Below are 23,084 nucleotides of genomic sequence, written 5' to 3' on the forward strand. Positions count from 1 at the left end.
AGCTTCTAGGGATGAGGCCACAGGTAGAAGGCTGACAGTGCATGGGGGGGGGGGGGGGGAGCTTGCTGGGTGGGTGCAGCTGAGGGGCCTGTCAGGTGAACATAGGAAGATCAGCAACCAAGCCAGTGGTTATGATGGGGGAAGAAAAGGACAAGGTGCACCAACCTTGCCCTTCTTGGCCCTGAAGGCTCCTCTGGATTTGCCTCAGCCCAAACTAGGAAAACCTAAATTATTCCGGTTTCACCTTTGTGAGACCATGATCTGCCTGGGATGCTCCAGCCAAACTTCCAAGGAAAATGCATTTGTTCCATGCACTGAACAAAGCACATTTTCTGCTTTGTGCACATCCCTAATGTGAAGCCAGGCAGAGCTGACTATAGTGGAAACAAAGAAGATATACTCCTCAAATGACATCCAGCAGAAAGAGAGAAAAGGGCAGCTCAAATCCGTTATGTGTAGGAGCACAATTTGACTTAGTATGTACCATGTGTACTGCTCTAACTCACATTAAAAAAGCTTTTTAAAAAGCAGTAATTAGAAACACTGGAAAACACTACTACATAAATGGGTTGGTGGAAAAGTGAGCATTCTGCAAGAAATTCCATAACATGGGTCCTTGGGCAAATGTCAAATGATCTGGTTCACGACTGTAGTATAACTCATACAGGAATGCTCTCTTCCCATAACAAAGCAGCAAAACTACTTAAAATACTAAATTTTTATTTTCACATTTACATTTAGTCTTCCCACTCCCAGATCACCACTACTATGCATTATCAAAACATTCCATACATATTTTAAATGAAAAGGGCGGAGTCCTGGTATTAAAAACTGAACAGGCATTGTGGACCACACATTCTTGCCAAAACAATCTGGACAACATTAATCAGATTCTGGAGAAAGCTTCAGCCAGGTATTAATGGTTAAACACATAGGACTGTAATTTAAAAAGGAGCCATTTAACTTCTTGCTTACAGAGACTGCCTCCACTGCCAGAGCTCTTGAACCACCTAGAAACATACACAAGGAAGTTAGCTTATCTAAATCTTCTGCCGAAACTCGTAGTCTTACAACAGCATAAAACTTGTAAATAATCATGTATTTAGTAGATATAACGCCTTCAAAAATATTTATGGGTACAGAATATACTTAAAAGTTCTCCAGTTGCAGGTTTAATAGAGATGCATGTGCGGGAATTCCAAGTCTCTGCTCATTTTGAAAAACATTTACCAAATGCTCCACTCAGGTCACAAAAATTATTATTCAGTGTATTTCCCCATTCACAGCTTACAAAGCATAGTAAAAGAAAGTAAAGGAAGGGTGTGTCTCAGCAATTAACTCAGCTAACTTAATCAAAACTTTCAAATATTCTCCTTTAAATAGCCACAACTTCACTCTCCACCACAACCCCCCTTGACAGGTCTGAATTGCTGGGGAAAAGAAAAACACTGTTTCAGAAATTTGGATCATGAAAATTAAGATTTACAGATCTAACACAATAGACTTGTTCCTGACATCACTTCTTAGCATGTTCTCTCACGTGCTGTTTGACTGGGGGGGGGGGCAGCCAAAGGCTACAAAAGAGTTTTAATCTAGAAACAGGAACAAAAGGGCAGGCAAGCACATCCAGCAATGCTCAGCTGCAAAACAAACATTATTTGATCAAAAATGGTATTGAGGAGCCCTACGGGCTTAGTGAAAGGGCTCAATAACCCCCTGAATGGAGAAAAATGTGAACATTCTCCATAATCACCACTAGAAAAACCTCTTGTTGTGGTTTTTCATTGTAATGACTGGAAGAATAGTACTATTCTGTCAATTTAAGTGATTTTATCAAGATATAATTAAGTTCCATTACCTTCGGGTCCTCTGTCTTATAACAACTCTTAATGTAATTTGCAAACTTGGCTTCTAACTTAGGAAGATTTATTCCCTATTGAATAAAGAAAACAGACAAATACAACATTAAAACAATGAACTACAAAATCTATAGTACATGCTACAAATTAAGTTAATTTAAGATACAACTGATTCACATGCAAATACCCGAGAGAATTCTTGCAACTGTCAACAAAGACCCATGGAACTGCAATTCACATGGTAAAACACATTACATGGAGATTGCAAGCTAAAATTACAATTGGCAGGAGCAAAAATCTAATTCTTCCATTGAGATGTCTAATGCTGTATGCCTGGAAGAATGCATGAAGGAAACGCTGAGGAGGCAGGTGTCCCTCTAGTGTGAAAACACAAAAATAATAAAAGCACAAGATTTATCTCCTCACCACTACTATGAGCTCTACAATCAAGCACAAGTTTTCTATATTAAAAACACACTCTACCACAGCCACAGCTATTCAGTATGATAAAATTACCTTTTCCATGGTTATCTGCATTTTTGCTTTTATCTCCTCTATAGAGAATTGTTTTGGTGCTTTTACAGGCCGTGGTGTTTTGGGAGTCTCTGGTGCCTTCTCTTTCTGGGATTCTGGAGTCTGAAATGTACCAAACTAGGGTTAAAATCCCTCAGCAACAAAACAAAAAATTTGATGAGTGACAATTGACATTCTAGCACCTTTACACAACTATATTGATGAGATTATGACTGATGCCCAGGTTCTATCTAAGCCTCAGGTTATATTAATGGAGGGAAAACAAGCAGATGAAAGGTAGGAAGGGAAAAATCTTGGGCCACTATGCCGCCTGGACAAGTAATAGCAAGCGGCACTTGCTTGCTATTAACCTCAGTAGTTTTATATAAATAATGGAATGTATTTTCTAAAAGACTACATTTTAAGTATGTGCTTCTAACCCTCCAGTAAACCTTTTTGTCTGTTTAGTAAGTATGTCTTTTAAATTTTTAACTCAGCTTTAGTAGATGCAAGTAAGAACCTCATCGTAAATAATATCCAATACTATTAAGCATTTGTCTTTGTCACAACTTTTTTCAGATTATTCTATCCACAGTACAGAGGCTATTGCTTCATCCATCCACTTCTGCAAGGATGATGGGATTGTGTCAGAGTCTAGGGAACCAGAATGGGACGCGGTGGCGCTGCGGGTTAAACCGCTGAGCTGTCGATCGGAAGGTCGGCGGTTCGAAACCGCGCGGCGGGGTGAGCTCCCGTTGCTCGTCCCAGCTTCTGCACACCAAGCAGTTCGAAAACATGCAAATGTGAGTAGATTAATTGGTACCGCTACGGCAGGAAGGTAACGGCGTTCCGTGAGTCATACTGGCCACATGACCCGGAAGTGTCCTATGGACAACGCCGGCTCCAAGGCTTTGAAACGGAGATGAGCACCGCCCCCTAGAGTCGGACACGACTGGACTTTACAAGGGAAACCTTTACCTTTACCTAGGGAACCAAGACTGCAGATGATTGTACAAGGATGCAGCCTACGGAGAAGTCTTTGCCTTGCACCCCATTCTACCTTTATTGATTTGGACTTCTGTGCTGCTTCAGCCAGTTCATTTACAGGTAGTCCTCTCTTAACAAACACAATTGGGACTGGCAACTCTGTCTCTAAGCAATGTGGCCATTAAGCAAAACATCACATGACCACCCCAGACTTACAACATCCACTTCCATTGTAAAGCAAGCCACCGTATTAAGCCATCTTTAAGTGAAACACCCACAGTCGTTAAGCAAGACATCACGTGACCGTGACTTGCAATTTTACTGCTGGCTTCTCCGTTGACTCTGCTTGTTGGAAGCCGGCTGTGAAGCATGCAAATGACAATCACGTGACACCAAGGATGATGCAATGGTTGGTCATAAAGTTACTTTTTCAGTACCGTTGTAACTTTGAACAGTCGCTAAACAGGGCAGTCATTAAGCAAGGTCTACCTGTACTTCTCCCAATTATTCATCCAGTGCTATTAGCTTTTATTTTGTGATAATTGACAGGGTGAAAATCTTTTGAGCATTCTGTGTTTTTAAGAATACCTTTTCCTTGCTGAGAGAGGAGAGGCATTTATCCCACATCCTTTATAAGATACTAGGTAGCTTACAAAATCTCTAAGTAACTGATAACTTGTTCTGAAGGGGAAGTCTGTTCTGTTCATGATCTTTTATGGTGTAACTTAGTCTCTGTAATATACATTAATCCCTTAAAGTGGGCACAAAGAAGTGGCGTAACTTGGCAATTCATCAATACATGCAGGTTCTAATTTTAATTCCTGTAATACCCAGGTATTATATTTTAATCAGATATTAAAAACCTAGATTAGCGCTACTTCTAATTTTCTAAATTTATGATAGCCAATGATGAAATTGATCTACATACTCACTTTCAATTTGGATGTTGTCAACTTTGGTGTTGCCAACTTAGAATCTTTCCCATTCTGTTTTGATTTTGGTGTCTTCTTCACAGAACAATCTCTGGCAGGCTAAAAGTAGAGTAAATGTTAGTAGCTTCATTTTAATATAGATACTCAAGAAAGAGACTAAACCAACTATTACTTGCCAGAAGTTCTGGACAACTTCCACAACCCATGTTTTTGTCCATGTTGGCTGGGACTGATGAAAACTGAAGTCAAAATCTACAATCTGCCACTACTACAAAGGCTTAACTATCAGCTGTTACAGAAATGAAAATGTAAAGTTCAGTGCTGCAGCGGAGTCCAGCCAAATAGTAGCAGTACCATATGCAGACTGAATGCTTATTTTCCAGTCTTGAGCAAAATTCATCTGGCATCATCCTTTTAAGACATTTTCTGCCCAATGGAATTGGGGGGGGGGGCTTTAAATCAGTTTAGTTTTAACATAGACTGCTTGTGCAATTTGGTTTACAGAGCATTTGTTTATCTATATAGCACACGTAATTAATTGTCTGAAAAAATGTTGCGGTCAACCAAAAATAATTGGACCTGTAAGAGTCATATACTCAAAACGGAAGCCATGTCTTAATATTTACTTATTTCCACCATCTTGTGTAGCACAGAGCGGTAGGCGGCAGTATTGCAACTGAAATTCTCCTCACGACCCAAGTTCAATCCCAGCAGAAGCTAGATTCTCGGGTAGCCAGCTCAGGTCGACTCAGCCTTCCATCCTTCCAAGATCGGTAAAATGAGTACCCAGCTTGCTGGGGAAGGTGACTGGGAATGGCAAACCACCCTGCTATAGTCTGCCAAGAAAACATCGCGAAAGTGGCGTCCCTCCAAAGGGTCAGACATAACTCGGTGCTTGCACAGGGGACCTTTCACTTTTCATTTGTCTACAGTTGTAATTGAAATTATTCAACCCCCATTGCAAATCAGGTTGATTGTCAAAATGTACACTTTCAGCTGTTTGCAATGGACAAATCAAACAAAAGCAATTGAAATAGCTCAACACAACAAATGCTTCAAGTGGTGTCCCCAAAATCAACTGAAAATGCAACTTATCATGACTTCTCCAGTCTCAAAATTATTCAACCCCTTTATGGCAAGCATCTTCAGGACTTAGTAGAGCACCCTTCTGCTGTTATGACCTGCTGCAAACGAGATGCATAGCCAGACACCAGCTTCTGGCAGGGTGTCTGAGGAATCTTAGCCCATTCCTCATGAGCAACGGCCTCCAGTTCAGTAATATTCTTGGGTTTGCGTGCTCCAACCGCCTTCTTCATATCCCACCAGAGATTTTCTATGGGGTTCAAGTCAGATGACTGTAGAATCTTCCAGGACTTCTTCTGCATCCAAGCCTTAGTGGAATTTGAGGTATGCTTGGGATCATTGTCCTGTTGGAAGGTCCAATGACGCCCAAGCTTCAGCTTCCTTACGGACGGCATGACGTTTTCTCCTAGGATTTCCTGATACTTCAGTGAATCCATCTTGCTGTCCACACGCTGCAGGTTTCCAGTGCCAGAGGATGCAAAGCAGCCCCAGAGCATCACTGAGCCACCACCATGCTTAACTGTAGGCAGAGTGCTCTTTTCAGCGTATGCTTCATTCTTCTTCCTCCAGACATACCGCTGATCGGGCCGAAAAGTTCCAGTTTTGTTTCGTCGCTCCACAGAATAGAATCCCATCACTTCTGTGGCTTATTTATATGATTTTGACCATATTGGAGCTGACTTTTCTTGTGCTTTCGGGTCAGTAGTGATGTACGTCTTGGAGTTCTGGCATGGGAACCTTCTGTGTTTAGTACGCGCCTTACTGTGCTCACTGAAGCCTCAGTGCCTGTTGCCACCAAGTCTTGCTGCAGGGCTTTTGCAGTCACTCGAGGGTTTCTCTCCACCTGCATTCTCAGAAATCTGGTTGCAGCCATCAACAGCTTCCTTTTCCTGCCCCGTCCAGGTAGTGTCACTACTGTTCCTTTGACTTTGAACTTGCGAATTATGCTTCCAACGGTATCTCTAGGAACATTTGGTGCCTTTGCTATCTTTTTGTATCCTGTTCCTTGTTTGTGAAGGGCGATGATCTCTTCTCTTACCTTTTTGGACCAGTCTTTTGACTTAGCCATACTGTATTTCTAACATGCAGTCAAACGTGACACTCAACAGACCCCCGGTCACTTCAGGTATTTCATGTGTTCCAGCTCAAGCACACCTGGTGCAACTAGTGAAGCCCTTGATTAGTTGCATCAGGTGTGCTTGAGACAACACCTGTTTTGCATGCTGTATGAGTGCTGTTGTGACGAATTCTATTCAGGGGGTTGAATAATTTTGAGACTGGAGAAGTCATTGTAAGTTGCATTTTCAGTTGACTTTGGGGACACCACTTGAAGTTGTGTTGAGCTATTTCAATTGCTTTTGTTTGATTTGTTCATGGCAAACAGCTGAAAGTCTGCACATTTTGACAATCAACCTGATTTGCAATGGGGGTTGAATGATTTCGATTGCAACTGTATATGGAATGTAAACTGCTGTTTTAGAACTATTCTTGCTTGTCTTCTAAGAAAATGAGGCTGTTATTTTAAGCTATAGCTCCACCTAGTGATGCTGTCTCCAGGAACATTTAGATAACTGCAATAAACTATTAATTGAACCAAATGCAGAAAAATTTTAATTTAGCCTTACGAAGTATTTCTCAATTTGAAAGCAGATTCTTTTACATTCTATTCCAAGTACTTCCTTAACCAATACAATCTGGAACAGCTCAGTTGCCACCCTTTTTAATTTTTCAACTTAAAATTTTACTTCTGAAGATCAGGTAAGAGAAACACCTTCCTCTTTCTATCTAATAATTCACAGAAAGTTATTCCAGTTCAGAGACCCTTTTACCTTCTTTAAGTGCAACCAAGTACAGTTTTCCTTCACAGAGAATATAGTCAAGCATACAGGGAACAGGTGGAATAAATACCCTACTGTGCCAGCTGAATGGTATCAATACTGACATCCAACAAGTATATGCTGTTCACTCTTCAGAGCAGCACCTTAGCATTCAATAAGCAATGCAATGTGAGAAGGCATGAAAAAGAAAATAAGCAAATGCACTTTCTGGGGAGAGAGGAGACAAACAGCTACCACGAACCAGGCCCACCGGTACCCACAACAGTGGGGAGAAGGCAGGAGAATAATGCTCTGCATGTGGACTACAGAGTTTCATTTTGGGGTCAAAAGCAACACGATGTGTAAAACTTCCAGATTCTAATGATGCAGGCTGCCCATCCTAAATAGGTTTTTAAAAGCAGGAATTCAAATATTCAGCACAGGACTGCATGATTCTGCCTGCATTTGCAGCTTCCAACAATCCCCTTTGAATCCTTTAAACTCAGTCAGTTACTGCCCTAACAGCCAGGAAACACGCTGAGACAATGAACTGGTCTCTAATATTTATTGCTAGTACTTAACAGGAATCCTAACAAACTGAAGAAGCGTGGGAAAAACCCAGACATATAACCCCCAAGGGTTAAGGCGGTCCCGATCTGTGTCTCTTTGAATGGCTGAACAATTCCTCAGTGCTACGCATGCGCTTGACAGTCTGGATGGGAGCCCGCTGCTTGCCATCCTTACTCATGACAGTTACATATACCTTAAGTCCACTTTCATCTCTCACTACGAAGCCAAATACAATGAAGCAGTGTGAGTAGGAAAAACTTGCCTTCTTCTGTGGAATCTTATCTTCCTCCTCATCCTCTTCGTCCTCATCTTCATCATCACTGCAATCAAAATTCAGCATATGTAAATTCCTCAAGCCTGTCAAGTCTAATAAATTTGATATCCCAAACCCAATTCTACAGTGGAGCACAGGGTGGGAAAGAGCCAAGATGGCAGGCATAGTGCAGCCGCCCCACTTCTTTGTGTGTACACGACACACATTTAAGGGCTGATCTCATGGCTTCACCTGCCATCTTGACTTTTTTGACCCCTATGCCCACAAGAGATGCTCCTATTAGAGCAAGATGAGAAAACAGCAACTTAATGTGAGCTAGAACTTGATGAGGGTTGTGGTATCCCAGTCTAATGGAAGTTTCACAGAAGACAGCAGCAGGACTAATCATGTGAAATTTTCCTTACGATTTAAAGCATGAAAATTTAGATTCCCTGATAAAAATCACACTTCTACCCATTATCTAACCAAATGTAGAATTCAGGTATGTGATACAGGCACTATTTAAAAAAATGATCTAGTCCCTAAAATAAGTATCCAAAATAGATTTAACAACTTTTAGAGAAATATTTTTCAGTTGTACTTCCTGCCCAGGCTATTTATTTAAACACAATAGATTATTTCAAACGTAACATACTCTTCTTCATCATCTTCTTCATCATCTTCATCATCATCACCACCCTTGTCTGCCATCCTTGCTTTTTTCTTTGAAAGAACAAATGGAAGTTAGGAGAACACGCATACCCATATTCCATTCTATTTTTACGTCTCCCAATATAAAGATTATCCAGGATGCCAATCGAATTAGGAAAATAGTTAATCTGTTTCTTTTACACGTCACACCAGAAGCAGCTCAACCATCTATTCAGAAAATTCAGTATTCATAGGTTTGATTCCCAAAGCATTTTAATAATTTTCTTCTGCCAACTAAAGTAACTAGGGTTGGTGCGGGTAAATTTACAGCAAAGGCATATTCCTAATATCCTGGAGTACAGGTCAAAATAATGCACTCCATGTGAAGCTCACCTGGGGAACTTTAGCCAAGGTCACACCTGCAGGTCTTTTGGCCATATTTTGTTGTGCTTTATCCTCTTCATCTTCAGATTCCGGTTCTTCCTCTAAAGCTGTTACAGAAGATAGAGTAAACCCAACAATACTTCCCAACCATTAAGACAAAACTGAAGCCGAGTTTACCTTGGCAAGCTGAATGGAAGTAACAACCCAAATTAAAGCACAGAACGTTATAAACTTTCATACCTACAAGGTGTTGTCCACTGACATAAACGGGTCCTGAGCCACTTTTCAATCTCAGAATTAGAGGAGGCATAATTTCAAAGCCGCCTAATGAAACCTTAAGGGGAAAATAGAAAGTACAGCTGAAATGAAAAAATGTGGAAGGCAGAGACATCATCAACCAGAACTCAAACCAAAATGGGCTGAAGGAGTTTGGTATTATTTCCAGACAAAGCTGAAGACTGCAATCCGACTGACTAGGGATCCTCTGCTCAACTATGACAGCTAACCAGGGGGAGAGAAAAAAAATAAGGATTCTTTCCCAAGAAAGAAAAAGAAATACAAACACTAATTCAGTTTAAGTAGGGGTGCCCTTGAAGACCTGGAAGCTGCAGGGGACCCAAAAGGCAGCTGTCACCCCTTCCAGCTAAACCAGACAGGAAACACGACTAGATGAACTAATTCTACTTTACTGCAAGGCTACATTAACAGAATCTGGCAAGTCTGAAAGTACAAACCTCCTGCCCTCCCTATTTATCACTTGAGTGGTCAGGGCGGTCTTAAGTTTCTTCTTTAGACCGTCACCCTCTCTCCGGCTCCCTTTCCTTTTATCTGATGGTTCCCAAGGCAGCATCTCTTCCCGCTGTTCTCCAAGGTCACCGTCACATTCCATCAAGCAGTTACCTATTTGCAGCCCTAGCGAGTTCAGCAGAATAGCACCTGCTTTGTACCATACGAGCTTCACCAGCTGCCAGCAGGCTTCTGGGCCCAATTCAAGGTGCTGGAGACTCCTTAGTAACCCCTCCATATGCTTGTTCCCTCTGGGACTGCCTTCTCCAGGGAGTATCTTCCCACCCTACACAGCCCAGCAGGGGTGCTCCCCCTGCTGGCAATCAGGAGGCTGAAATCCAGAGAATGACATTCTCAGTATCAGCCTCCCGGGTTCATATAATCTAAAGAAACCACAAAATGGGTTAGACTGCAACCTTTCTCAAACTTTCAACCGTGGAGGAACCCTTGGAATATTTTTCAGGCCTTGGGGAACCCCTGAACATTCAGGCTCAAATACAGGCCAGAAGTTACGAAATTGTTATATTCGTTTCATGGGTAGGCCTGTATATATGCACTAACAGTGTTCTTCAACTAAAAATGAAGAACGAAACTCACCTCTTTAATGTGAAGTTGCCCGAATTTGAACTATTTTTTTAAATAAATCATGATCTCCCAGGGAACCCCTAGTGACCTCTTGCGGAACCCTGGTTGAGAATCCCTGCACTAGAACATGGTCCTTGTGATCAGGCTGGCCCCCAAACCTTTGTCCTTTAGTGAACCGTGCATGTATATCCTAACATTTTCATTTTAAACACAAAAATGTGCTCAAAACATCCACACTGCACTATTCAAACCAAGCACATAAAGATAACTCTGATCACAAACTTCGAGCAAAATAAGTTTGTCATAAAAGAAAGCCTTTTTGAGCTTTTGTTTGATTGGCCTTTTCCAAACCTGGCTCTTTCCCACAGTACTGGCTGAATAGGAAAATGCAGAAGCAGCAGTCATTGAAGCCTACAGTGATGCTGTTGGGCTACTCAGATGCCACATCTCCATTCATCAGAATTTATGAATGTGCCCACAGCAGTTTGCCTTTAAAAAAAACAACCAGGGAAGAATCAAAGGGGATGTAGGTAACCAGTTATCAGTCACTTCTGACACACGACTTGAGGGACATAACTTTGCCACAATTTTAGTACCTGAAAAGCAAACATAAATTTCTGTCCAGGACTGTGTTTTTACTGAGGTGTTCCCAATCAAGATTTGTGAACTGCAAAGCATATGCTGCTTTTATTGAGCTTGGTATGTATATAGTGCTAAAATGTTGAGAACAGAGCCAGTCTGGTCTAGTGGTTAAGGCAACGGGCTAGAAACCAGGAGACCAAGAGTTCTAGTCCCACCTTGGGCATGAAAGCCGGCTGGGTGACTTTGGGCCAGTCCCTCTCTCTCAGCCCAACTCACCTCACAGGGTTGCTGTTGTGGGGAAAATAGGAGGGGGAAGTAGTATTAGCTAAGTTCGCCGCCTTGAGTTATTTATAAAAATAATAAAGGTGGGATAAAAAAATCTTTAAAAAACTGTTGGGTTACATTTCAAGACAGCTACTTTGTTCTAAAGTACGAAGGTTTTCCTTCCATCCCCCAAATCTCTTGTTTGGGGAATCCTTCAAACTATTGAGAACAACACTGCTAAGGGTAGAGCAAGTCAGCTGACATAATCAGAGGAGGAGGAGAACTCTATCCAACTTCCTCCCTCTGTTGAAGCTCTGACCTAGACATTCCACTATGTGACCTCAGTGGGACAAGTGGTTGCAGCAACAAGCTGTTACTGGGGCCAAGACAGCCAGAATCAGATTATGGGGCAGTTAAGAGAAGATAAGGGATCTTCTTCTAGGATCCACAACTACTAAAACAATAAATAATTGGAACATGTTTTTAAGATGCATTATGCAAACTATTTTAGAAGAACTTTATTGAAAAACAGTATGTAAGTACACACAGACACTGGAATTCAATCGTTATCCAGTCAGGGTTCCCATAATGGCTACATGCGAAGAAAGCAACGTACTTAAAGCAGTTTAAAATTCTCATAATGCTAGAGTGCAATCAGTGCCAGAAATGGCAATTTTACAGTGCTTGCCATTCTTGCTACTCATCTAACTAGACAAGAAATATTCTTACCGTAGGCTGAACTGACATCTTCAAGGATGCCAGTGTGACTTTTATCTGGTTGCCTTCATAGTCCAACGCTTCTGCTTCAACAGTATGTAATTCATCTTTAGCACCAGCTCCTAAACTAACCTGCATTACAAAGTACAATGTTTGCAAAGACGTTAATTTACCTCCCAAGAACCTCCTACAGCAATCAGTACTAAAATATGTACCGTTGTTTTATTACCTATCCACATAGAATTATATGTATCAACTGAGCACATGTTACCATTACCACTTACATATTCAGCAACTAAATATTGCATTGTATACTGCATATAACTGGGGAGAACTTTGTTACATGCATCTGAGGATGCTTTGTGTGTTGGTGATTAAAAACAACGAGAAAGCATGTCCAAACAGCAGTTGTGGTCTACAACTGCCAAATAAAATTAGTGTCTTCACCCACAATTGAGAAATTAATGTTCAGTGTCCCTCCTTTAACCCGCATACACTCAGTACTTAACTCAAGATTTCAAATTTCCAAGAAAAGGAAAAAAAAACCTACCGTTCTTAGAGAAAGTTGATGCTCGTTTTCTTCATCATTCACTTTAAAGTGATATGGCTTATCTCCCTTCAGTTCACAGCCTGCAGAAACATGTTGCAACCATGTAATTATAAAAACTAAAATTTAATCTCACTTCAGACCAAAATATAAAATGTAAGTAATTATTACTTTTACCTATACAAAAATGTCCTAGAGTGTATAGCCCTAGACAAAGCTGCAACAAATGGGGCAGTTAATCTTCCACAATGCCAAGACTTATTTAGTAAGCCACCAATTTAGAATTTGCAGGTAGCAGCAGTGAATGTCGTTTTATTCTGCCTGTGGGCCATAAAAACGACATTGCCATCTACAGTTTGCAGGATGCATGACGCCCTACCTACGGAAGCACGTGGCCATCCATCTTTCTTCCCCCGCCGATCCCCAATATAATACTGGCATCGGCGCGACCGTTTCTTACTATTCCCCAACTAGCCTCCCTCCTCGGCCAATTTCTCAGCTGGGTCAGCCTTTGTTTCAGGGGCACCAATTTAAAACGACCGTGTCAGAGACACGACTGATGCGAAGGAGAACTCCTCCTGGAGCGAAAAGAAACCGTTACTATCCGGCTTTATAAACTGTATCAGGATTCGCACAGCAGGCTGGGCTGCAATGCACTCGGCTACCGTACGACCCCAAGCGCCGTAGGAACTCGGCCGGCAAACCAAGGCTCGGCGTGTCGCGTGAGCAAAACCAACTGCATCGTTTCAAAATTAAAATGGAAAGGCGCCGCGACAGAGACCCAGAGAGGAAAGCGGCCTAACTGAGCCACGTGGCGAGGAAAGCAGCAGCAGATAAAGCATTTCTCCAGGGCCCGCACGCCTCTTTCTCTCCGCCAAGGCGGCCGCCTCCGCCCGCCAAACCCCAGCCACGTGCGAAGGCCCAGCGAAGCAGCCTTCCCGCCCGGCCGCCCCTGCAGCGGAAGAGGGCGCCGGGGGGAGGCGGTGCAGAAGGGGCGCTCGGCCGATCCGTTACCGAAAAGGAAGGTCTGCGGGCGCAGGGAGCCCATGTTGTCCATATCGCTGTCCTCCATGCTGCTGCTGCTGCTGTGCGCCTTGGAGCGCTTCCTCCACGCGCCCCAGCTGCCGAAGATTCGGGAGGGAGAGAGGAAAAAACACTCCAGCACGATGGCGCCGACACCGCGAGCAGAGCTGCGACTTCTGGGAAAGAACCCGCCTTTTTCCCCCGGCCAGCTATATGAGGTCGCAAATCTCGCGAGAGGCGACGGTAACCTTGGCGGCTCAGCTGCCGCGATTTTACGTGGGGGCCTCACAACGTGGTCAGAGTGGCTCACGCGGTTGGAAAGTGGGTGGGGCTTGGGTACGTCGATGTGCGCAGGCGCTCTTGGAAGTCGAACTGCGATGCTTTGGAACCAGGAATTCTGGGGCTGTGGGGGGATTCCAAAGTGTGTGTCAATCTTCTCTTCGTGACTCGAGAATGTCTTGTATTCACGGGCTTAATCTCCATATAGGGAAAATTGGGTTTTCTTGTCCTGTCTCTCTGTTGTTTGGGTCAATCCACAAGTCACTTGGACTTCCAATCTCCCTGTCTTTGTTCCACCTATTAATTCAGAACGCTCTAGATCAGTGCTTCTTAAAGGACACATGGGGGTCCCCTAAGACCCTCTCAGTGGTCCTCAAAATCAAGATTATTTGCCAGCCTGTGTTGAAATATAATACAGTATTAAAATTCCATCAAACAATTGTGAGAAGCAGCAGCAGCAGCAAATGCATCACTTTTAATTTTTAATACATACAGTAAATATCAGTAAATATAACCCATACAAGCAAAAGCTTTTTTGGAGTTCTCCATAATTTTTAAAAGTGGGAAGGGGTCCTGAGAGAAAAACGGTTAAGAAACTGTTAGAATTTTTTTATTTCCTTTCCAAATTGTTTCAGAGCTGGGATCAAAGAAACAGGCAGTTGCATGAAATTAAGTTCTTTATTCTTAACCCAAGAGCAAAAGCAATGACAGCAAGTTGTTAGGTCGACGATCGCATAGGATCCCCTCCTTAAAGCACATTATATACATTCCATTCAACTCCTCCTTTAGAATACTACCCCTTCCTCAGTTACCCATTTTCATTGTTCAGTCGTTAAGTTGTGTCCAACTGTTCGTGACCCCATGGACCATAGCACGCCAGGTCTTCTTGTCCTCCACTGTCTCCTGGAGTTTACTCAAATTCAGGTTTATTGCATCGGTGATGCTATCTAACCATCTCATCCTCTGCCGTCCCCTTCTCCTTTTGTCTTCAGCCTTTCCTAGCATCAGGGTCTTTTCCAGGGAGTCCTGTCTTCGCATTAGGTGGCCAAAGTATTTGAGCTTCAGCTTCAGTATTTGTCCTTCCAATGAACAGTCAGGGTTGATTTCCTGTAGGACTGACTGATTTGACCTCCTTGCAGTCCAAAGGACTCTTAAGATTCTTCTCCAGCACCACAGTTCGAAAGCATCAATTCTTCAGCCCTCAGCCTTCCTTATGGTCCAACTCTCACAGCCATACATTACTACTGGGAAAACCATAGCTTTGATTATACAGACCTTTGTCGGCAAGGTGATGTCTCTGCTTTTTAATATGTTGTCTGGGTTTGCCATAGCTTTCCTCCCAAGGAGCAAGCATCTTTTAATTTCATGGCTGCAGTCACCCTCTGTGGTGATCCTGGAGCCCAAGAAAATAAAATCTGTCACTGCTTCCATTTCTTCTCCTTCTATTTGCCAGGAAGTGATGGGGCCAGGTGCCATGATCTTAGTTTTTTTTAATCTTGAGTTTCAAGCCAGCTTTTACACTCTCCTCTTTCACCCTCATCAAGAGGGTCTTTAGTTCCTCTTCACTTTCTACCATTAGGGTGGTATCACCCGCATATCTGGGGTTGTTGATATTTCTCCCGGCAATCTTAATTCTGGCTTGTGATTCATCCAGCCTGACATTTCTCATGATGTGTTTTGTTGTTTATTCGTTTAGTCGCTTCCGACTCTTCGTGACTTCATGGACCAGCCCACGCCAGAGCTTCCTGTCGGTCGTCAACACCCCCAGCTCCCCCAGGGACGAGTCCGTCACCTCTAGAATATCATCCATCCACCTTGCCCTTGGTCGGCCCCTCTTCCTTTTGCCCTCCACTCTCCCTAGCATCAGCATCTTCTCCAGGGTGTCCTGTCTTCTCATTGTGTGGCCAAAGTATTTCAGTTTTGCCTTTAATATCATTCCCTCAAGTGAGCAGTCTGGCTTTATTTCCTGGAGGATGGACTGGTTTGATCTTCTTGCAGTCCAAGGCACTCTCAGAATTTTCCTCCAACACCACAGTTCAAAAGCATCGATCTTCCTTCGCTCAGCCTTCCTTACGGTCCCAACTCTCGCAGCCATATATTACTATGGGGAACACCATTGCTTTAACTATGCGGACCTTTGTTGTCAGTGTGAGGTCTCTGCTCTTAACTATTTTATCAAGATTTGTCATTGCTCTTCTCCCAAGGATTAAGCGTCTTCTGATTTCCTGACTGCAGTCAGGATCTGCAGTAATCTTCGCACCTAGAAATACAAAGTCTTTCACTGCTGCTACATTTTCCCCCTCTATTTGCCAGTTATCAATCAAGCTGGTTGCCATAATCTTGCTTTTTTTGAGGTTTAGCTGCAAGCCAGCTTTTGCACTTTCTTCTTTCACCTTCATCATAAGGCTCCTCAGTTCCTCTTCGCTTTCAGCCATCAAAGTGGTATCATCTGCATATCTGAGATTGTTAATGTTTCTTCCAGCGATTTTAACTCCAGCCTTGGATTCCTCAAGCCCAGCATGTCGCATGATGTGTTCTGCGTACAAGTTGAATAGGTAGGGTGAGAGTATACAGCCCTGCCGTACTCCTTTCCCAATCTTAAATCAGTCCGTTGTTCCGTGGTCTGTTCTTACTGTTGCTGCTTGGTCGTTATACAGATTCTTCAGGAGGCAGATAAGATGACTTGGTATCCCCATACCACTAAGAACTTGCCACAATTAGTTATGGTCCACACAGTCAAAGGCTTTAGAATAGTCAATCAAACAGAAATAGATGTTTTTCTGAAACTCCCTGGCTTTTTCCATTATCCAGCAGATATTGGCAATTTGGTCCCTAGTTCCTCTGCCTTTTCTAAACCCAGCTTGTACATCTGGCAATTCTCACTCCATGAATTGCTGAAGTCTACCTTGCAGGATCTTGAGCATTACCTTACTGGCATGTAAAATGAGTGCCACTGTTCAATAGTTTGAACATTCTTTAGTGTTTCCCTTTTTTGGTATGGGGATATAAGTTGATTTTTTCCAATCTGATGGCCATTCTTGTGTTTTCCAAATTTGCTGGCATATAGCATGCATTACCTTGACAGCATCATCTTGCAAGATTTTGAACAGTTCAGATGGGATGCCGTTGTCTCCTGCTGCCTTGTTATTAGCAATGCTTCTTAAGGCCCACTCAACCTCACTCTTCAGGATGTCTGGCTCTAGCTCACTGTCATGCACTGCCTACCTCTGAATAATGCTCAGACACTGGTTCGGTGGAACAGGCTCTGGTTTATTCACAGCGCAGGTACAGCATCGGAAAAAAGCTGAGAGTGACAGGAGCGCGCCGGTGCGGGGTTTAAACACCCCGCGCCGGTCAGCGCCCCCTCACTCGCGGTCACGTCACCCCCCTTTGTCCAACACGTTGACCTGCCGGTGGGTGAGGGGTTGCGAGGCCCCGCTGGCGTTCTGGGATCGCCCATCATCGGTTTCTCTATTCCTCCGGTGATTGCTGTCAGCTGGGCGATCTCCATTGTATTAGCGCTAATGGCTTGGGTGTGCTCCGCGATCCGTTTAGCTATTGTTTCTTGACCTTCAGTCGTTGTGAGTTGATGGCTACTTATCTTGAGCCCCTTCCCCTGTTTCCTTGCTATTGTCATGTGTGCCATTGCGCTGATGACTTCAGCTCAACGGCACTCATGACATACTGCCCCCTGTCCGAATAGTGCTCCCCCCCGGTTTTCTGGTTTTTTTTTTTTTTTTTTGGTTTTTTTAAAATTTCCCGCCGGAGTAGTTCTCGCCCCTCCCTTTGCTCCTCCCTCTACCACGTGCCTTCCCAGGGTGTGTCCTTAGTACGCATGCCCAGGTCCCGCCCTGGCGTGCGCATGCTCCGGCCACACCCTGTTTGTTTGGCTCAGTTCGGCGAGGAGAGAGGCGTGGCTGGTCGGGTGCTTATCAGCTCCAGATAGGGCCCTTCTTTTTTATTCAAAGTGCGTCGCCTTTGTTATTTGTGCTCCTGGGCGTTGCCCCCAGGTTGCCCTGTTGACTTGCTTGCCACTCCCCCGTGGGCCCGGGGCGGGGGGAGGGTGCTGGCGAACGCTTGTTACTGCCTCGTGGGCCCGGGGCGGGGGGAGTGAGTCCCGGGGGGGGGAGGTCCACCCAAGTCGCGGGCTTGGGGGGGCCCTTTCCCTTGGGGCACGGTAGGCGGGGGGGCCGCGGGGGAGGGGTTTTGCAGGGGACGGCTTGCTAACCTTGGTTTTGGCTTGTCGGGGTATGCCCAGTGAAAAGCCCGGGTCAGGTCAGGCGTGTTCACGTTGTGCGCCGCCACCCATTCCGGGTGGGGGAAGTGTTTCCACCTGACCAAATAGTGTAGAGTTCCTCGTTGCTTGCGGGAGTCGAGTATGTCCCTTACGTCAAAGTGATGTTGCCCGTCGATCATCACCGGTGAGGGCTGTGGCGTGCTTGGGTGCCATCGAGAGGTGGTTGCTGGTTTCAGGAGGCTGGTGTGGAACACCGGGTGGAGTCTCCGTAGGTTGTGTGGCAGGTCCAAGCGTATTGCCACCGGGTTCACTATTTGCGTGACTCGGAACGGCCCGATGTACTTAGGCCCCAGTTTTTTCGAGGGTTGGGGTGACTTTAGGAATTTGGTGGATAGGTAGACCATATCCCCCGCCTGGAACATCGGTTGTTGGCGCCGGTGCTTGTCGGCCTGCTCTTTGTAGGCTGCCTGTGCATCCTTCAGCGCCGCCGTGATTATTGGCCATGATTCCGCGATCTTCCGTCCCCAGTCGCTAGCGTCCACCTGGGGTTCCGGGGGTTGAGGTAGCTCCGGTATGGGGACGAAGTCGCGCCCCGAGACTACCTCGAACGGAGTTTTCCCCGTGCTCGTGTGGACGGCGTTGTTGTATGCGACTTCGGCGAACGGGAGCAGTTCAGCCCAGTCGTCTTGGTGATAGTTGGTATATGAGCGTATGAATTGCTCTAGGGTGGCATTGAGGACCTCTGTGGCTCCGTCCGTCTGGGGGTGCCAGGCAGTGGATAGGGCCTGTTGGGTCCCCGTCAGCTTTAGGAAGGCCCGCCAGAATTTAGAGGTGAACTGTGTGCCCCTGTCGGTCACCACACGTGCGGGACATCCGTGTAGCCTGTACACGTGGATGAGGAAGAGTTTGGCTAGTTGTTGTGCGGACGGGACCGACGTGCAGGGGATGAAGTGGGCCTGTTTTGAGAAGTAATCCTTCACCACCCAAATGGCCGTTTTCTTCTGGCTGGGTGGGAGGTCCACTATAAAATCCATAGAGATTTCCTCCCATGGGCGGGAGGGTTCTGCCACCCGTTGTAATAGCCCCGTGGGTTTGCCTGGTGCCCGTTTGGCCCTAGCGCACGTTGGGCAGGACGCTACGTACGCTTTCACGTCTCGCCTGAGTGTGGGCCACCAGAATTGACGCCTTGTTAGGTGTAGGGTCTTGAGGAACCCAAAGTGTCCCGCTTGCTTGGCGTCGTGTGACCTATGCAGGATCGCTTGGCGTTGCGAGTCCGGGACATAGATTCTGCCTTCCCCCCATGCCAGGTCCTGTGCCATCGTTACCTTGTCGGGGTTTGCCAGGAACCAGGGGTCGGTTTTGAGGGCGGCGGCGAGGTCCGTGCGCATTCCCCCTGGTAGTTGCGGTTGGCTTCTTTCCATCGCCGGTTGTCCCGCCGTCGGTTGCGCCGTAGAGTCGAGCTGTCTCCGAGCGCCGCTGCGGGTGGTCACGGCCATCCCCAGTTGCGAGGCGGATAGGACCGTCCCAATGGTGTCTGGGGCGGGCTCTTCGTCTTGGGGCAGTCGGGAGAGGGCGTCGGCCAGGAAGTTCTTTTTGCCCGGCATGAACTTCAGCTGGAAATTAAAGCGGCTGAAGAATTGGGCCCATCGGACCTGTTTTGGGCTGAGGCGTCTGGGCGTTCGGAGGGCCTCGAGGTTCCGGTGGTCGGTCCAGACCTCGAATGGTTGGGTGGCTCCCTCGAGTAGGTGTCGCCATGTTTCTAGCGCCGATTTTACCGCGAAGGCTTCTTTCTCCCAGACGTGCCATCGCCTTTCTGTCTCGGAAAACTTCCTCGACAGGTAGGCGCATGGTTTCAGGAGTCCCGTGGGGTCCTTTTGGAGTAGGATAGCCCCCAGGGAGAAGTCTGAGGCGTCGGCTTGGACCACGAACGGCCGTTCTGGGTCCGGGTGCGCGAGGATTGGCTCCGTGGTGAACAGCGCTTTCAGCTTGTTGAATGCAGTCTGGCACGCGGGAGTCCAATTCAATACTGTGCCCGGGTTCTTGGCGCGTCGGGTGTCCCCCACCCCTTTGGTTTTGAGGAGGTCCGTTAGGGGGAGGGCTATCTCTGCGAACCCCCGGGCGAATGACCTGTAAAAATTCGCGAAGCCGAGGAAGCTCTGGAGTTGGCGTCTGTTGCGGGGGCGCTCCCAGTTTAGCACCGCCTCGACTTTTGCGGGGTCCATTTCTATGCCGTCCCCGGAGATTCGGTACCCCAGGTAGTCTAGGCGCGCTTTATGAAATTCGCACTTTGTAGGTTTGGCATAGAGCTGCGCCCTTCTGAGCTTGTCGAGGACTTGCCTGACTAGGGTCACATGTTCCTCGTGTGTTTTAGTGTAGATAAGGACATCGTCTATGTAGACAAGGACCCCTTTGAACAGGTGTTCATGCAGGACCTCATTGATGAGCTGCATAAACACCCCAGGGGCCCCCGCGAGTCCGAACGGCAGCACTTTGTACTGGAAGGCGCCTAGGGGGCAGTTGAACGCAGTCTTCCATTCGTCCCCCTCCCTGATTCGGATGCGATAGTACGCCTCGCGAAGGTCCAATTTGGAAAAGACTTTGCCCGTGGACAGGTGGGCGAGCATGTCCTTCACCAGGGGTAAGGGGTATTTGTTGGACAGGGAAGCCGCGTTTAGGCCCCGGTAGTCGGTGCAGAGCCGTAGGGTGCTGTCTTTCTTCTCCCGGAATAAGACGGGGGCTCCGACCGGTGAGCATGCTGGCTCTATGAATCCCCTGTCTAGGTTTTTATCGATGAACTCCCGGAGGGTTGCCATCTCCTTCGGGGTCATCGAGTAGATCTTCGGTCTAGGTAAGGGGACGTCGGGCAGCAGGTCGATCCGGCAATCCGTCTTGCGGTGGGGGGGTAGTTGGTCAGCTTCCGCCTCTCCGAAGACCTCGGAGAAGTCGGCGTATTGTTCCGGTAGGTCTGCTATGGTAGCGGCGTTGTCCTGTGTAGTCGCCTCCGCTCGTCCCACAGTGGGGTTGGTTCTGCCCGCTGGAACTGGTGCCCGATACTCGCCGTCGCCAAATGTGAAGGTGCGGGTCTCCCAGTTGATGCGCGGGTTGTTTGTCGTGAGCCATGGCATTCCCAGGACTGCAATGGGCCGTCCGATGTGAGTGACGACGAACGATGTGCGTTCGGTGTGAGTGCCCATTTGCAGGGTGACCGGCTCGGTTTGCATCGTAGCTGGTTTCCCTCCCGCTGTAGAGCCGTCCAGCTGGTGGAATGCCAACGGCGTGGGGAGGGGGAAGCAGCGGAGGTCGAGTTTGGCGACTAAGTCGGGGTGGATGAGGTTTTTTGAGCACCCCGAGTCCACTAGTGCCGCGGCCGTGGTGGCTCCATTGCCGGCAGAGAGTTTAATTGCCGCCATTATTACGGAGCTTTCGCCGTTCCGTTGAGGTGGTCCGCGCTGCTGTCCCACCGCCTGCCTCGCAACGCGTTTCAGGGCAGGCGGGGAGCTTTTCCCGCCGGCTGGTCTGGGTCTACGTTGTCCTCTTCCCCCCAGTAGGCGTCCCAGCCTTCCTCTGGTGTCGCTGTGGCTACGGTCATTCGGCGGTGAGGGGGCGGCACCGGGTTAGGTGGTTTGGGGCTAATTTTCGGGGTGGGTTTAGGCGCACTGGTCGGCAGTCGGTTGGCGAAGCAATCCGCCGTCTTGTGCCCTAGTTTGCCACACCTCCCGCAGGGCTCCCGATTGAATTTCTTCTTTGGGTATGTGGGGCCAGCCGTCCCCACGTGTGGTGCGGGTACCTTTTTGCAGGTATAGTTCGTGTCTTCCGTGGTTGTCATGAGGAAGGTGCGGTGCGCGTGTTCGGCTTTCCCCGCGAGGTGGATCCACCCGTGTAGCGTTTCTGGGTCGTCGCGGTAGAGGGCCCATTGGAGTACGTCGCGGTTGAGCCCCCTTTTGAACATTTCCAGCAGGGTGGTCTCGGACCAGTCGCTGACCTTCCCCGCGAGGGCTTTGAACTCAAGGGCGTAGTCTGGGACAGTGCGTGTGCCCTGTTTAAGTCTTTGGAGTGCGCTTTTCGCCCTCACTTTGGCTAGTGGGTCTTCAAAGTAGTTTTTCATCTCATTGATGAAGGCGGGGAAGTTGGCGAGGGCGGGGGAGCTGGACTCGTACAGTTGGACGTACCAGTCCGCCACCCTGTCTTGTAATTTGATCGCCATGGCGGCGATTTTGTCCGCTTCGGAGTCGTAGGAGTGTCCGTGCCTCCCCATGAACTCCCTGGCGTTCGTTATAAAGAACGACAGTTTCATGGGGTTCCCATCAAAGAAGATGGGGAAGTCCTTTGGGGCCCGGGCGTTTTGCGCGGCCCTTCCTCTCGCTTCCCAGCCTGTGGTGTCGTCCGCCTGGGCCGTCTGCTGACCTTCATTTGGCCCGTGGGGGTTCGGTGCTTCGCTCGGGGTGTGGGCCTGTGCGGGGACGTCGTTGGGCGGCGCGGGGGGCATGAGCGACTGAAGCATGGTCCGGAATTCCTCCAGTTGGGTCCGCATGGCCGCGAGTTCAGCTCGTGCTTCCTCGTCCACGGTCCGCGCCTCCGCTGGGGCCGGTTCCGTCGGTGTGTCGGCGGGGGTGGGTTGCCGGCGGGGTTCAATCTCCCTCTGCCGTTGGTCCGCTTCCTCCGCCGTCTGCTGGGTGTCTCCATCGTCCTCCTCCGTGCTGACCGCCGTTGGGCTGTCGCTCCACGCCCGTTGCTGGGGTGCGATGTGGGGCGCGGGGTCCTCCGCTGGTTTCGGAAGGTATGTTGCTCCCTCCCGCGGTCGGGTTGCCTCCGTCGCCATCTCCCCTTGGGGTTGGAGCTGAGGCTCGGGTCGGGTCGGGTGGGCGTCCATGGCTCCGGGAGTCCGCGGTGCCTCTGGCCTCGGTCGGTCCTCCTCTGTTTCTCGCCGTGCGGCTCGCCCTCCTTGTCCGCGTCGCTCCGGCTTCATTTTTCTGGTCTTCTCGCCGTCTATTCCTCCCGCGGCTCGTTGTCGTCCG

At 47.3% G+C, this 23,084-nt stretch overlaps 1 protein-coding gene across 1 annotated transcript; it reads right to left on the reverse strand.

Annotated features, from left to right (window-relative positions):
• Positions 1-703: 703 nt before the first annotated feature.
• Positions 704-13,697, reverse strand: NPM1 (nucleophosmin 1). The gene is made up of 11 exons (XM_063315789.1): positions 13,545-13,697; positions 12,534-12,613; positions 11,996-12,115; positions 9,290-9,383; positions 9,059-9,156; positions 8,670-8,737; positions 8,024-8,081; positions 4,292-4,390; positions 2,376-2,495; positions 1,859-1,933; positions 704-1,010 (listed from the first exon to the last, which is right to left on the reverse strand). Exons 1-11 carry the CDS (start codon positions 13,600-13,602, stop codon positions 972-974), a joined length of 909 nt encoding a protein of 302 aa, XP_063171859.1. The 5' UTR covers positions 13,603-13,697; the 3' UTR covers positions 704-971.
• Positions 13,698-23,084: the final 9,387 nt, after the last annotated feature.

The sequence above is a fragment of the Candoia aspera genome, chromosome 1 (assembly GCF_035149785.1).
Source record: "Candoia aspera isolate rCanAsp1 chromosome 1, rCanAsp1.hap2, whole genome shotgun sequence".
NCBI lineage: Eukaryota > Metazoa > Chordata > Lepidosauria > Squamata > Boidae > Candoia > Candoia aspera.